At 36.5% G+C, this 16,235-nt stretch overlaps 1 protein-coding gene across 1 annotated transcript in view; it reads left to right on the forward strand.

Moving 5' to 3' along the window:
- The window catches only part of USH2A (usherin), a 785,943-nt gene that overhangs the window by 626,808 nt on the left and 142,900 nt on the right, over positions 1 to 16,235 (forward strand). Inside the window, exons 51-54 of the mRNA XM_007988447.3 lie at positions 2,043 to 2,247; positions 5,829 to 6,026; positions 6,570 to 6,724; positions 8,685 to 8,883. Coding sequence (XP_007986638.3) covers positions 2,043 to 2,247; positions 5,829 to 6,026; positions 6,570 to 6,724; positions 8,685 to 8,883 — 757 coding nt within the window. The remainder of the gene's footprint in view (positions 1 to 2,042; positions 2,248 to 5,828; positions 6,027 to 6,569; positions 6,725 to 8,684; positions 8,884 to 16,235) is intronic.

Genomic DNA, 16,235 nt, shown 5'->3' on the forward strand with positions numbered 1-16,235 from the left:
TGTTTTTGGATTCCAAGTTTCATTCCATTTGGAGAATTATCTTCTTGTATATAGATGTATAGAGGGTAAATTTTCTGAGAGCTTAATGTATAAAAATACTATTATTTTACCCTCCAACAGGATTGATAGTTTGGTTGGATATACAATTCCAGGTTAAAAATTATGTCTACTCAGAATTTTGAGGCATTTCTGCATCTTTTAAGCTTCCATTGATATGTAGATTCCTATCTCTTTGTTGGTAACCATGTTTCTTTTCCTACGAAAGCTCTTGAAGATGTTCTCTTTATCCTGCTCCACTAAAATTTCACGACAGTGAACCTCTATGTGGAAGTTAGGATGGTTTCTTTTTGCATTTTGCATTTTGTTTTCCTTTTTTGTGATGAGAGCATTTAGGATCTACTGTCTTAGCAAATTTGTTTATTTTTAAATTTTTTACATTGCAATTCATTATGAGTTAGGCAGTTGTCTTCCAAGTAACATCTCTAGAACCGAAGCCCCTTCCATCTTGTGATGCTTCACACGCAGCCCTTGGATTATAGTGGAAAGGGCGCAAGAGGGGACAATTGCACACAGGCAGTTCATACCTGGATATAGAGTACATCCTTTCTATGCACTAGTCACACAGACATATCTAGTCAGGTGGCTTCTCCTACTGCAGCCAGGTTTCAACATCCCATGTTCCCAGAGAGAAAAGGCAGACAGACATCACTGAGCACATTGCATTGTCTCTGCCACATTCATCTACTTTCCAGCTTCCAAAAAGGTATGCACTGTCTTGTGTGTATTATTTTCCTTCCTTTTTTTCTTAGACTTTCAACATGTAAACCATTATTTTACTGTCATTTAGTTGGGCTTTTAGAGAATATATATATATGTGTGTGTGTGTATATATATACACACACACATGCACACACACATGTATATAGTGGGGTTCCATTTTTATAGTGTCATCTTGGCTCACTGCAACCTCTGCCTCCTGGCTTCAAGTGATTCTCCTCCCTCAACCTGCCAAGTAGCTGGGATTACAGGTGCGTGCCACCACGCCCAGCTAATTTTTGTTTTTGGAGTAGTGACAAGATTTTGCCATGTTGACCAGGCTGATCTCACACTCCTGACCTCAAGTGATCCACCCACCTCAGCCTCCCAAAGTGCTGGGATTATAGGCGTGAGCCACCGCACCCAGACCCACTATATATTTTTGAATTTATTATTTTGACCAACTTGGTAGGAATAATTCAACTTATTTTCTGTAAGAGAGAGGTTGAATGGAGATGAATTTTAATAGCAAACGGTATTCTAAATACATTATGCTACTTATGTAAAGGAAAGGCAAAGTAGATCTCCACATTATAAAACTATTACCTTATTTATAGCTCCTGTAATTTGGGTTGGTTAAGTATTTAATTTCCTTGGGTTAAAACAAAATAGTAGTTATAAAAAACCATAAAAAGTCTGGAAATTTGTCAGAGAAAATGTTTATAAGCATAAATAATTATAATTATAATGACAGTTCATGAAACATTTGTATTTTTTAAAACTTGGATCAGTAATACTTCTAATGGGACTAACTTTTCCAACAACACAGGAAGTGTAGATTCTCAAATATCACATTCTTTATTTTCTCTAAAATTCCATAGGAAAGTATCAAATAGCAAAAATGAAATATTTGTAGTGTGGATACTAAGTTTAAAGACTTACCGGTGTTATCTCATTTGAGTCACACAACAAACCTTGGTAGTAAATTTTGTCTCCATTTTTCCCACTGAAGAAGCCGAGGTTTTGAGAACATACGTGACTTGCTTAAGGTTACAGAGCTGGGAAGTTGCAAAACTGAAATTTTAATCCCAATCTGTGTCGTTCAAAGTCATTTTTCTTTCTAGTATACAAACTGCCTTCATTTCTTTTTATAAATTTTGAAATATTCATTCATCAAGTGGAGGAAAAAATTCATTTGAAAGTCATAAAAGCTTACCCTATGTATGTTTAAATGAAATTTTTAAATACCTCTCTCTCTCTCTTCTCACCCCTACCACTTGATTCAGGAAACCAAAGACTGCAGGACCCTCTGCCCAGCATCTATGGAAGCCACAGCACATTGTGGCAAGTGTGACTTCAACTTTACCAGCCACATTTGCACTGTGATAAGAGGGTCTCACAATTCCACAGGGAAGGCATCAATTGAAGAAATGTGTTCATCTGCAGAAGAAACCATTCATACAGGGAGTGTAAACACGTACTCTTACACAGGTAACAGAAAACAAGCTGTCTGCCCATGGCTTAATGGGGTTAGTGAGAAGCCGCTGAAAATGCAACTTTATTTCACTCTGACATCAACTATCCTTAAACTTGTATCAATACATTCCATCATACTTTGAAGCCAGCTAGTTACAAGGTAATTAAAGGCATAATCTGGATGTATTCAAAGTCAGTAGTTTAAAATGTGTTAAAGTCTAACTTTAAACAAGGTTGTATTCCATATTAAGGTAAATCTGTGGAGATATCTGTGACCTTTACTGCTATATCCAGTTAATTTACAATAAACCCAATTTTCTTTTTCAAAAGCTACAATGCAGCTTTCACTAAGTATGTTGAATGAATATTGCTATACTCTCAAGCAGAAAGAAGGATGAACCTGTCTGATTAATAATAAAATCTAACAGTGCTATTCTGAGGACGAGGTAAACCCAAGCATGACGTTTCTCCAAGATGGCTGGTCATCTTGAAAACAATAATCTTTGCAGTTATTGTAAATATTAATTTCTACATACCATCTTGACTCTGCTGAATTAGTCCAAAATGGTGGTTCTTAGTTTTGGCTGAGCTGTGTGAGAAACACTGTTAAGTTTAGAATTATCTCTAAAAGAGTTCTGCCATCAATTAAATTTGTGTTATTCATCCATTTACTTAAGTCCCTACAAAATGTGTTCTTGTTTTTTGAAAAATCAAGTGTGTGTGTGTGTGTGTGTGTGCATGTGTGTGTATCACCTATCATCTTGATTAAATATAATCCATGTAAGTGACATAATTTGAGCAAGCTAAGGTTACATAAACAAGCAAAACATTGCTCCATTCTATCATGAATCATCATTCTGCTTTACTCAACCAAGGGGCAATAATGGCTAACCTCAAGAGTGCAGAAAGTAAGGTAGGCTACTGAGATAAAAGAAAGAAGATTAAGAAGGGAAGAAAGGAACAGAGATAAGGTTGATTGAACATTATTTAGTCTCAATGTTATACTAAGTACTTTAAAACCTTATCTCAGTTACCCACAAAGCAATCATATAAATATGATCATTTAACAGATGGGGAAACTGAGGCTCGGATCTGTAAAAGTAACTCACCATGAGAAAGAAACGTATTCAAATAATGCCATCTTCAAAAGGGACAGATTTTGAAGACTCCAAGTGGTGTAGGAGCTCCTTTCAGAGTGCTCCAAATGCTCTTCGAGCTGTTCTTCCACCTGAAATGTCCTCATTTATCATCCTGCTCAAGGCCTAGGTCAAGATTCATGTCCTCAGTTCAGTCCCTGTGCTGCTCTGGCGCATTGCTCACAAAGCTCACTAGCTTTCTCATGTGTCATATGGATTTGAACACTTGTTCCAACTCTTCTATTAGATTGAAACATCCTTATGAATAGGGCATTTTTGTTTACCTTTGCCTCGTTATTTGGATTTAGAACACTATACAAGCCAAAAACTTCTTGGAATGAATTTAATTAGGAAAGGCCTTAGATAGAGGACAATTTGTCCAACCCTCTATTATGTTCCCAGTCCCAGTTATAGATTTAAGTCATGGACTTTCATTTTAAAATTACTGAGTTTCCATTTAAGAGAGTTCTCTACTTTTATCTGCCCCCTTGTAATCAAGATCAAGATTTTGAAGGGCTTTTAATACATACTTGCAATAGCCCTCTCCAGATGTGAATAGATGTTTCCACCTACTGATATAATGTTATGAGGGCTTTTAAAATCCTTATTTCAGATTGCTTTGCCTGCAGAAAATACTGTAAATTGAATATCAAAAATAACAAACCGTTCTTTTTCATGAAAGATGTTCAGTACACAAGTGGTGCTATGATAATTCCATTGAGAACAACTTAGACTAAGTCCGACTCTTTTAGAAACTTACACTTGAAAGCTGACAATACCAGTGCTGACAAAAATTTATTCGTTCATGCAATCATTTATTTATCAAAAAGTATTTATTAAATACATACTAATAACTAGTCACTGCATTAGGACTAGCAGCTATGATGACAAACAATGATTTTCACTGGGATTTGAACCTTATATGAAGAAAGAAGGAAGCAGCAAATGAGATTTGAAATGATGATGTGGGCTTGAGGATACAGAATTACAGTCATTACCAATGAGTAGTTTAATTTGCTGTAGCAGAAATGTAAAACATATTGACCAGCTGAGGGTAGGTAGATGGTCTAGGCAACTGAATTGCACAAGGTCATTCAGGGATCCAGAATCCAGAATGGCAACCAAAGGTATGTGATTTTCTCTTTAAAAAATGATGCAGAAGTTGCCCATGTCTTTCTACACTCCTTCAAGTATTGAGATCTGAGTCATGTGACCACTATGAGCTACAAAGAAAACTGGCAAATGTGATTTTCTAATTAGGAGCCCTCTGACCAGGATGGAAGGGAGAACTGGGGAGCCGTGGTAGCCATCACAGGCAACAAGTGGCAGATACCCTCTGAGCAGAGAAAATGGAAAAGAAAGATAATGCTTTATATTTGCAGAGAAATCTGCATTTTATGAAGTTCTGCCCCATAATTTATTGCATTTTATTTTCATATTAATTCTATACAGTGGGCGGGGAAGGGTTTATTGTAAGGAGATGTATATAAGGAGAATGTGACCCAATTAATCCAAGCATAGGGACTGAGAATTAACTCCATGTCCAATGGAGATGAGCAGCTGACCACGCAGCCAAGGAAGAAGGCCTCCTTTTCTGATGCTCAATCTGAGAAAGTGTCATCCAGAAGCTACCATACAAAAATACATACACACTCAAAATTCATCAAATTAGAGACATGGAAAATAAATTTAAATAATTAAACTTTCAAGTAAGTTTTTTTGGGGGGGAAACGTGTAGCCTTGGTATTTCCGAAGTTATTAAAGCTTATGGAACTAAGACTTTGGGGACACCACTGAATCACATGAGTGTTCATCTGATACAATTTTTGCCAGTTTGGAAAGCTCAGCAGGCTTGGTTTTATGTTTTAGTAAAGTTGGTTGTTTGGTATTTTGGTTTTCAATTCTGGCTTTTGTGGAAGAGGGAAGGAACTAGATAGCAGAGTATGCTTTCATTTTTATTCACTGACATGGTACCATGATAAACTAAGTTTCAAATCCTGTATGTTGTAATATCATTATAATCCATATGATTTAAAAATTTTTAAGTAATATTAGCAAAGTAACAGAAAGTAATAATTTATAAGTTCTATGATACTAAAACTATAAAAGAATGTTGGCAAACCTGTCTCATGTAGGAATCAAAAGTACATGAATTTGTGAAGCATTAAATCTTATTATACATGATTCTGGGGCTTTTATTTTTCATTTATTTAATATATCCCTCTTTCTGCTCAGAAACAAGGAATTCCATTCTGTGTAATTCCGTATCCCTGAATCTAATAAACACTTTAAATGTTACTTATATTTAGAAAATAAAGATATTAGAGTTTTATTTATATACAAAGGGTTTAGAGCATTAAAATTTTTTTAAATGTCTGAAGTTTTTGATACTCACTTTTAGTATGATGGTTAAAAAATGAAAATAAGAGAAACCTGCCTGTCTATTTTTTCTCTTTCCAGTTGTGAACCTCAAGCCCTACATGACATATGAGTACAGGATTTCTGCATGGAACAGCTATGGGCGAGGACTGAGCCAAGCTGTGAGAGCCAGAACAAAAGAAGATGTACCTCAAGGAGTGAGTCCCCCTACGTGGACCAAAATAGACAATCTTGAAGATACAATTGTTGTAAACTGGAGAAAACCTATACAATCAAATGGTATTGAGCTACCTTTAAAATACAAATGACAAAATCCCATAAATTAATAAGAAAATTGAAATGAGTATAATCTACATGTAATTGCCCTATGCATCTAACCACTAGAAAAGTATGTTCTGATAAAGGGAACTTTAAATATGTGCCGACTAATGACTCACTTTGTGGTGTAGCCCTCGTAAATTTTTAGCCTAAATAAATGAATAAAATAGAAGTAAAAGTTCCTTGAATCCCAGGATATAACTGAGCTGCTTTCAAATAAGCAAGGCATATTCAGAGAAGGCAAAAGAGTTTTGATATTGAAAGTGAATTTGTTTCATAGTGAAAGGAAATAAACATAAATGATTATTTGATCATCTATGTCAAGAATCCCTCTCTTCTATAATAGTATAATTAGGAACTGCTTGAGATAGCAATATAATAGGAAATTAAAATTAAATAAAGCTATAGTATTGCATTTCTTCCGAACACTAAGACTTGTAAGTTGTTTGCAAATAGTTAAAATGATATGACATTCAAATGCAGTCATTTTTCTACTTCTTTTAGGTCCTGTTATTTACTACATTCTTCTTCGAAATGGAATTGAACGCTTTCGGGGAACATCATTGAGTTTCTCTGATAAAGAGGGAATTCAACCATTTCAGGAATATTCATATCAGCTGAAAGCTTGCACGGTTGCTGGCTGTGCCACCAGTAGCAAGGTAACAGGAGTTTGCCTAAACTCTGGGCAAAGGGGTTCAGTGTGAAGATTATGTGAACGTCCAGGGTGTTAACTAGGGTGTTCATGTGTCCCCTTAACTGAGTGCTAATACCTAGGCCTGGAAGGAGAGATCATTGCAAGGGAGATTTATCCAAATATCAATCTTGTGTTAATGAAAAACAAGTGAAATCTTGAAGCAGTACCATCTTTTCTTCCACATCCTTTCCTCACCAACCAATTTTAGGTCATCTATAAATCTATAAAAATGTCCAAATCATTATTCAGTTAAAGAAAATTTCTATTTAAATATAATATGAACAAAAATTACCTGATTTTGAAAAATGAAGACAAGGGCAAAAAAGCCTGGCATGGAAAATGAATTGTTCCAAGGCTTCTGCTATAGCCTTGTCAAGAAATAATGAAGACCTGAATTCAGGCAGCAGAGGTCAGAACCGAGAATACAGAAAGATACAACAGACGTGGGGGATAGAATCTACAGAACTTGGTACTCAACTATATTTACAGAAATAAAAGGAAAGAATCATGGATATTTTCAAATATCTGCTTGAGTAATTTGTGGATCATGGTGTTATTCTGCAAGAACATTTTTAAAAAAGAGAAAAATGTTAAAGGTAAAAGAATAAGATTCTGTTTTGTTAAGTTTCGTAAAAAATATATTTAAAGAGAAGGATCAGATAGCAGAGTGGTGGAAGCAGATAGTACTTGGCACTTCATGTGAAAATATCTAGTCAGAAACCAGATTGAGAAGTGACAGAAGTTTCTAGAAAGATCTCTGTGGGAAGTTGAAGTAATGAGTATAAATATGGACATGGAAGGAGACTAGAGAGACACAAATACAGAATACCGTGGATGATGAGCACTGGGGAATGCTATCAAATGAAACAGGAAGAAAAGCTCACAAAGAAGACTGGAAATAAACAATCAAACAATGTAGGAGCAAACTAAAGGAAGGGACATTTCACAGAAGCCAACCTTGATAAGGGAAGCCAGGAGGAAACAAACTTACACAGAGTAGCTCTGATTCTTTTCATATGCTTGAAACTTTAGAAGAACAACATCTTTGCACACTGTGCAAGAGACATCCAAATGAAGCATTCAGTCACACTGCTCAGCCACAGTGCAAGAATGCAACATTTTGTTCAACAGACCTCTAGAAACCTTTCTGAGTGAGCCACCATTTAGATAGATGGCAGCTGATTGACCCAATCAAAAGTTATTAGTCCTAGAACAATTCCATGCTTTTTACATAGGCACAACTCATGCCTGCTACATGCAAAGCAATTGTTTACAAAGTGAAAAAAATTAACTCTATGAAAAAAGATAGCCAATTTGTGTCCAAAACTACGTTTTGACAATATTGACTAAATAGTTGCTTGCTTGATTTATTTTTTTCTTCTCACTTGTTTCTTTATTTAGAAAGTTGGTGCAGACACTGTAAAGTCATCCTAGGTATCATGAGAAGAGTACTGAAATGTCTGCCCATTTATTCTGTTCAAAGCATATTATATGCAAGCAAGTTCAGATGTGGGTTTTGCTCCATATTTACTGGTGCTTAAAATGTACGAAATCAGGCTGTTAAAATGCAAAGACACTGATGGGCCATATGGAAGAGAGTTATCAAGAGTTCTCTAGTAAGACAGTCTGCCAGCCAGATTTTACTTGTTTAAACACTGAGGGCTGCACTCTGCCATCAAAATTGTTGTTGAACCTGTTGTGATAAATGGTACTGTGAGACTTATGTAATATATTCAAGGTCAGATTTCATTGTTTAAATAGGATGGGAGGGAAAAAAATGGAAAAAAGGGGACTGCTTCTCCAAACCCCTGCTAATGATATGCCAGGCCAGACAACAACATTTTAAAACAAAAGTGACATTCTCATTGATCAGGATAGCTAGTGTACAATTACAATAAATTGCTGCTTAATTCCTATGTCTTCAGGTAGTTGCAGCTACTACCCAAGGAGTTCCAGAGAGCATCCTGCCACCAAGAATCACAGCCCAAAGTGCAGAGGCTCTGCATCTGAGCTGGAGTGCCCCAGAGAAACCAAACGGCGTCATTAAAGAGTACCAGATCAGCCAGGTTGGGAAAGGTCTCATCCACACTGACACCACTGACAGGAGACAGCATACGGTCACAGGTGAAAAAACAAAAAAAAACAACAACAAAAAAAGGAAATCCTACTGGAGGAGTCTGTCATTGTGGTTAGGGAGGCAGAGCATCCCAGGGGTGTGTGTTTGATATATGAGGTCACTTCGAAAGGACGTGTTCTCTTGACATATGGTCAGGTCCCACTTATCCATGCTAATAGAAGAGCCCACACTGGCAGCAATACGCCACAACAGCAGATAACTTCAGAAATAATTTATATTTGGCCTTGATATGCATTATGTGAAGGGTTTTTGCATCAGTATTAACTTTTTTTTTTTCAAACAAACAGTAAGATGCATTTTCATTCCCCAAGGATATATTCATAGACAAGGGGACTAGGATAGCCAAGAATATACTGGAAGACAGGGGAAAATCAGCCAGAGGTTAACATTTGTCTATCAAGTGGATAGTTAATACACAGGACTAGTTGACAGTGGAGTCATTGTGACAGTTTGTTAGTATTAGGAATGTTAATTAATAGCAATTGTGTTTTTTAAATTTATTATAATGTTTATTATCATTAGCTTTAATAATATACTACTAGTACAGTACAATGATATGTTAGGTAATTGCTAGTAGTGATTATGATAATAATTAACAGGTTTTAGCTTAAATGCCACTTCTGAAGGGAAGAGAATCATTTTCTGACTCACTTGGTTGAATAGCTTCTCTAACGCACCACCACATCACTTTGTTTTATTTTCATCATAGACCTCTCACTGCCTGATATTTTAGTGTTTGTTTTTTGTCTTTTTATGCCTCTCCACACTTGAACATAGGCTCCAAAAGAGGAGGAACCTTATCTACTTGTTCAGTGTTGTACCTCTAGCACTTATAGTCCTGAACACAGTAATAGGAGCTAAATAAATGTTTGGGGAAGAAATGAATTTAATATGTACCAGATGCTGTCCTAAGCACTTTGCATGCCCTACCATGCAATTTGATTCTCCATCACCAACCTAAGATGTAGAGTGAATTTACTACCTTCATTTGACAGAAAAGAATACTTTGAGAAGTTAAGTCATTTATTCATTATTCGAGTCTACTGAATCATCCCAAACAACCCTGTTAAATTTAAATTCTAAGACCATGGACAAGATTGTATAAACTTTCCCTTTTTTCCCATTGTCAGACACCTCCTTCCAAGGCTTCCTGAGTGGATGGACCTCCTTCCATTGAACTGCACTTTTTGCAGGGGGTGTTGATAGCACAGATAATGAAACTCGCAGAAAAGTGCAGAAAGGCCTTGGAAAAATGTGCCTGATGTTTTCTAAGAAGAGACACAGGTTACACTTACACAGGGTGGCAAAATAAATTCATCAGTTTTCACTCTTAAATTCCACAATTCCCTAACACATAAGCAAGTATTCACTGGCAAAATCTCCAGTATTTTTCCAAAAGGGCCATAAACCTGCAGAAAGTGCTTAATACAACTCGTGAACTGGCACATTGTATTCCCTGTCTCAAGATCCTGGACTAAATCAATAACAGAATCGAGGCTGAGTGCGGTGGCCTGTAATCTCAGCACTTTGGGACGTTGAGGCAGCCAGATCACCTGAGGTCAGGAGTTCGAGACCAGCCTGGCCAACATGGCAAAACCTCGTCTCTACTAAAATCCAAAAACTAGTTGGGCGTGGTGGCGTGCATCTGTAATCCCAGCTACTCAGGAGGCTGAGGCAGGAGAATCACTTGAACCTGGGCGGCAGAGGTTGCAGTGAGCTGAGATTGTACCACTGCACTCCAGCCTGGGCAACAGAACGAGACTTTGTCTCAAAAAAAAAAGATAATGGGGTTGGGAAAAGCCCTCATATTTAAATGATCAAATTCATTTCTTTTATCTTATTTTACTTGAAGTGGAAATCATCACAAGTGATTGAAATAATGGTGTTTTACATAATAAAACCTTACTTCTATGTGGTGCTTTATCATTTAAAGAAACATTTGCATTTTGACTTCTCTGACTCTCATCACATCCTTGTAAGAGATATTTTTAATAATCATATTTGAAAGATGAAGAAGAAAGCCAACCTACTCAGCGTATCCAAGGCATTCACTGCCTCTATCTGAAAGGAAATCAGAATATCATTTCATTCTCCCCAAAATGAATTGCCAGCTTGCAGTTTTCCAGATAGTACACTAAGTGGTCTAAAATAAGACTGCTGCTCTTAAGATGCTCTCACGTATAGGGAAGACTGACAAGAAAATAAATAACTGAAAACAGAACTCTGTACAGGATGCAGTGGTGAAAAATCAAATGAATCACTTGGAGTAAGCAATGGGATGTTAATTACAGGGTTTTGAAAACCAAGTTAAGGCATATTAAGACTGTACCAGTAAAGGTTTCACAATACTTGAGATATAAGGCTAAAGAAATTTCTTCTTGTAGTATCTATCAACTTAACCAGCATCAGCTTTGAATTGTTGCCACTGTATTGGTTTGCATTTTTTAGAAATCAGCATTTATACACCAACAGACTAAATTCAGTTGTAATGTTCAAACCAACGGGATTGATAGCCTCATTAATTATAAAATAATTGCAAAGATTTTTCTTTAAATAACTTCACCCTACCAGTTCTTCCTTTCATTGACATTTTTAATGGCTACTTTTATGTCAGAGTAGATTTCATACACATATCTTGGTGCCAGAAATACTATTATAGGAATAAATAGTTTAAGGTTTTTTAATATGATTTTAATTTTTACTTAACAGTAAAAATCATAATCTGGTAAAAGTCTTTAGGAGTCAGTTGACCAATCTCCCTGTTCTACTTTTGTTTTGTTGTGTTGTGTTTTTAATTTCTATGGATATTGTTTTAATTAGATTTAGAGAGTATTTCACTTGTCCAATACAGCCCTAAATAGGGATTTCTTTGTAGAATAAAGAAATACGTCCTCATTCAGCAAAACCTTACCAAGTACAGAGCCTCCTATATGTAGTTCTTTGGGGACAGGAATGGTGCTAGGAATTAGGTAATCTGAAACCTGAGAGCTATATAATGTTACTCATCTGCCCAGGAAAATTCAGTTCCACGGTTAGCTGACTGACCAAATGTAGTACTGAAGTATTTTATGATATGAATGACTGTTTTATTGAGTTCATGGAGTGAACTAAAATAATCACATTTCTTTTCTATTCCATCTTAAATGTTTGATGGAAATGCTGCCTGAACTCCCTAGGATAAATGTTTTGATTTTCTCATCATTTCCAAAAGCTTGGCATTCCCTGAGCAACAGAGCACTAATAAAGCTGTAGCACTAGTTGTCCCGGAGCCTGAAAATCTAGGTCCTTAGGAATGACAGGAGGGAAAGGGAGCACCCTGCCTCAGCCCCATTGTCTCCATGCTTATTTTTAATTACCTCAAAGCTTTAGAAACATGATCCCGTAAATGCTTTGTGGGAATAGTGGCGAATGCACTCATCATGTGAAATCCATAAATTGCTTATAATCCTCTCAAGATGTTAAAAAAAGCATTAAGTAATTGAAGACAGGAAGTCCTCAGTTAATTATTTAGAGGTGTTATCAATGCTTTAAGTAAACTGAAGCGTTTTCTGCTATCTCACTGAGCTGAATACCATGGGGACGAAGGAGTAGCAGCCATCATCTTCTCATATTCGCTAATGCAAACAGCGCATGGCAGCTTGTCAATAAAAGACCTTTTCATATCATTTATTACTAAACACATCCACCATCCTGTACAGAACAATTTGGACATCAGTTATGGCATTGTTTCACTTTGGGCTACCTCTACATTATACGTGGGCCTCCTAATGTGAGTTTAGGAATAGAAGAAAGGATTAACTAAATAATTAAGGCAACTGAGAAAAAAATGAATTAGTTGTGTCCTGTTTAGCATCAACTATAATAAGGGCCTGTGTGTCTCTTAACTCTGGGAAAACTATTTTCCAAAATAATTAATTAGAAGTTACTCATCATTGCATTTCATTTAAAAGGAAAAACCCACCAGCATTAAATTAGCAAGGAAAGAATAATTTACTTTCCTTTCTCATCTTCCTAGAAGTTAATGAAAACTTTGTGTGCTAAAAAGCATAAACTCTAACAATGCTGGTTGTAGCAGAAAATGTAATACTAATGTTACACTGAGACAGATACCATACACTTCACTTTTGAAAAAGAGAAAACATACTTTAACCATCAATATAACAAAATGCAGAAATTCTTCATAAGGGATTTTATTCTTAGATAACTCTGCTAGGTGTTCCCATATTATCTTTACTCTCATAGTAATTATCACATTTTATTCTAATAGCCTTTCCTCTTGTCTCTGTTCCACAATTAGTAATAAGTAATGCTTTTTAAGTACAGAGACAGTAGCTTCCTGTTTGCCATTGTGTTCCTGGTACCTATCACATTACTTAATATATTCACAGAGTGTTTGTTGAATGAATAAATACTGAATAGTAAACTAGTATTTGACTACATTCTGTTTCAAATGGAGATAAAAATGCCACTGTCAAACATATCTAAATCTCAGACAGATCTGGCAACAAAATTGTGGGGTCCAGTGCAAAATGAAAATTCAGGCCCCTTGTTCAGAAATCATTAAAATGTCAAGACAATGAAAGCAGAGCATAGAAGTAAGCTCACATGCTTCCAAGCATGGTACCTTGTTTGATTGCACAGTTGAAAGTCCACGAATCCAACCCTGATCTTCACCAGTCTGGACTTAATTGCAGTATATTTCTTTAATTAAAACAGATAGCAAGAAAACTAGGATGGTGATAATGTCCTCAAAAAGCTTTAGGAGTTTCTTCTATGGTTGCACGCAATACTCCAGGCTGCATTCCCCTCAGTTACTATGTAACTACTGACCACCAAGCATTAGGGACCTGTGAAAATAGTGATAAGAGTTTATTTTCTTTTCATTTTTTCAACTCTGAGAACAACTAAATTTGTGCCTGACCAAAAAAGAAAAAAAAAAAGTAGCACCAACCGCTTTTTCTCGTTTTAAAACCTGCCTATGGATAAAAATATTAAGGCCAAAGAACTATAATTGATAGCTGCCTAGACAAAGGTATTTTTTTTAATTCCCCTTAAATCCCAGATATTCCAGTGTACTTTGCTGGACGCTAGTTCTGTTTTGTCACTCCAGTTCTGGCCACCCCCTTCCCTTTGCAATGTCCTCATTGTCTCATGTTTGAGCAACATCAGATTTTGCTGCCACCTGACATCACATTTTGTTTTTAGAGAAGAAAAGTCTGCCTGGAAATGCAGAGAAGAATCCTCAGTCTAGTATAACACTGAACTTGAAAGAGGAAAAGTATTTATTAAAATATTTATTTAATACTTATTAAAATACTGTCACTAAAATCAAAATATATATATAATATAATTAATATTATATATTTGTTGCTATATTTATTCCAGATATACATCAACATTAAGACTATTATTTAGACACCATCAAAGAGAAAGGGTCTTTCCTTGCTGGTGTCTAAATAATAGTCTTAATGCTGATGTATATCTGGAAAGAGAGTCTGCCAAAGAAGTAACTTGTTAAGAAAGACGTCTTGGGATCAGGAAGATATTGGAGAGAGGGACCTAAGTTATGGTCCAGAATTTCACATGGAATGTAGAATTAATAACGCAAGTTAGCTTATAGCAAGTAGTCAGAACTAAAAGTCATGAAGTGATCTTACTGGCATGTGCAATGAAAGAGGCTCTTTGTTTTGATGTTCAGTTCATATGAGGTAGCAACTGAATTCATAAAGCATGAATACAGAAAATGGACAGTATCAATGCTGCTCAAGTGGGGGGGGGACAAGAAATTGGCTTGGGTAAGAGGAATGGGCAGCTGTTGAGATTGTGAAGGATGGTACCATCCAGAAAAGATGGCTTTAGCATGTGAGCTCCTGAAATAATCCTTAATCAAATTCTGTAAAACAAATTCTAGTTTAAAGGCACCTTAGATGTCTGTAAAGTAATTCCATGATGCCTTTGTGTATCAGTTTTGAACATCTAGATTTTCACAAATCATCAGATTGATATAAGTAGAATGCTGATATGGCTCTATCCATCACAGTCAAGATGACCAGTGGATGCTGGAGTTCCTGGGAATCTCAGTAGGCAGAGATGCTCTGAAAGGGATCATTTAGTGAGATCCCAGGCAAGTGAGGGCAAAAGGAAGCACTATCATTATAGCTGTCGTGGTATATACCCTGGGGTTCGTTGTCTTGCAAATTCTAAGAAAGAATTCAGGACACAGACACATGTGGGTGGGTTAAGGAGTGGAAAGTTTGATAGAAGAGAGAGGAGAGCAACTCCTTGTGAGAGAGAGAGAGAGAGAGAGAGAAAGAGAGAGAGAGAGACAGACATCCGAAAAAGTGAGGAGGCAGTGGATCACAGCAGATTTTATAGGCAGGCTGGAGAAGGCAGTGTCTGATTTATATAGGGCTCACAGATTGGTTCGATCAAGTATGATATTTACATAGTGTGAGGGGAAGGCTGGTCACCGCACCCTAATCTTATTATACAAATGGGCCTTCCAGTTGATTGGCTCCGTCTTGTCTGTGCCTTACAGTACAAGTGGCTGACAAGGAGAAGGGAAGATGGAGCCGCCATCTTGAACATGTATGGTCCTTAGTTCCTGCCCACATTCACCCATGCAAGCACCCAGCTTGCTTGCCTATGTCTGCAGCTCGACTTTACATGCTTGCCCTTTGTTAGAAAATTATTTGGGGCTTTTCACTAAAAAGAAAAGCCTTACCGAGGACTCCCATACCTTTACTATGTGCTTAAGTGATTTCTTCTTAACTCCTGTATCATTAGCAACAGAGACTGAATGTGAGTGTCCAAGGGGCCAGACCACACATCCAGTTTGGGTGAACTGGTGCCAGGACAGATGACTTATCCGCAGGATGGTTATTTACAATACTTTATAACCACCTAACAAAAACTTTTTAATGTAACTCAGGCCTCTCAATGCTTGAGCTAATCACTAAACATGCTGATGGAGGAACTCACGGAATTACATATTCTTTAGGGCTATTTGGTAGTTCTTCAGAACATAACAGATGACGCTCTAGAACAATTGGCTGAATGTTTTGAAGTAGCACTTGCTATGTGAAATTATAATGGCTAAAGTGCCTTTTTTTGACTATCAGGAGATTAAAAATTGGAAGCAAGCTGTTCTTTATAGAGTACATCAAACATAACTTTTGTAAACATGGGTTTTATTTTCCAAATCATATTTTTATGAACTAAAGGCAGACATTTTGCAGTCCCTTTTAGCACACATTTACTCTTGAAAGTAATGTTACTTGGAAGTGTAATTGTAATGAGTTTGGTTATATTATGCTTCTTTCCTTTAAAAAAGAACATG

The sequence above is a fragment of the Chlorocebus sabaeus genome, chromosome 25, assembly GCF_047675955.1.
Source record: "Chlorocebus sabaeus isolate Y175 chromosome 25, mChlSab1.0.hap1, whole genome shotgun sequence".
NCBI lineage: Eukaryota > Metazoa > Chordata > Mammalia > Primates > Cercopithecidae > Chlorocebus > Chlorocebus sabaeus.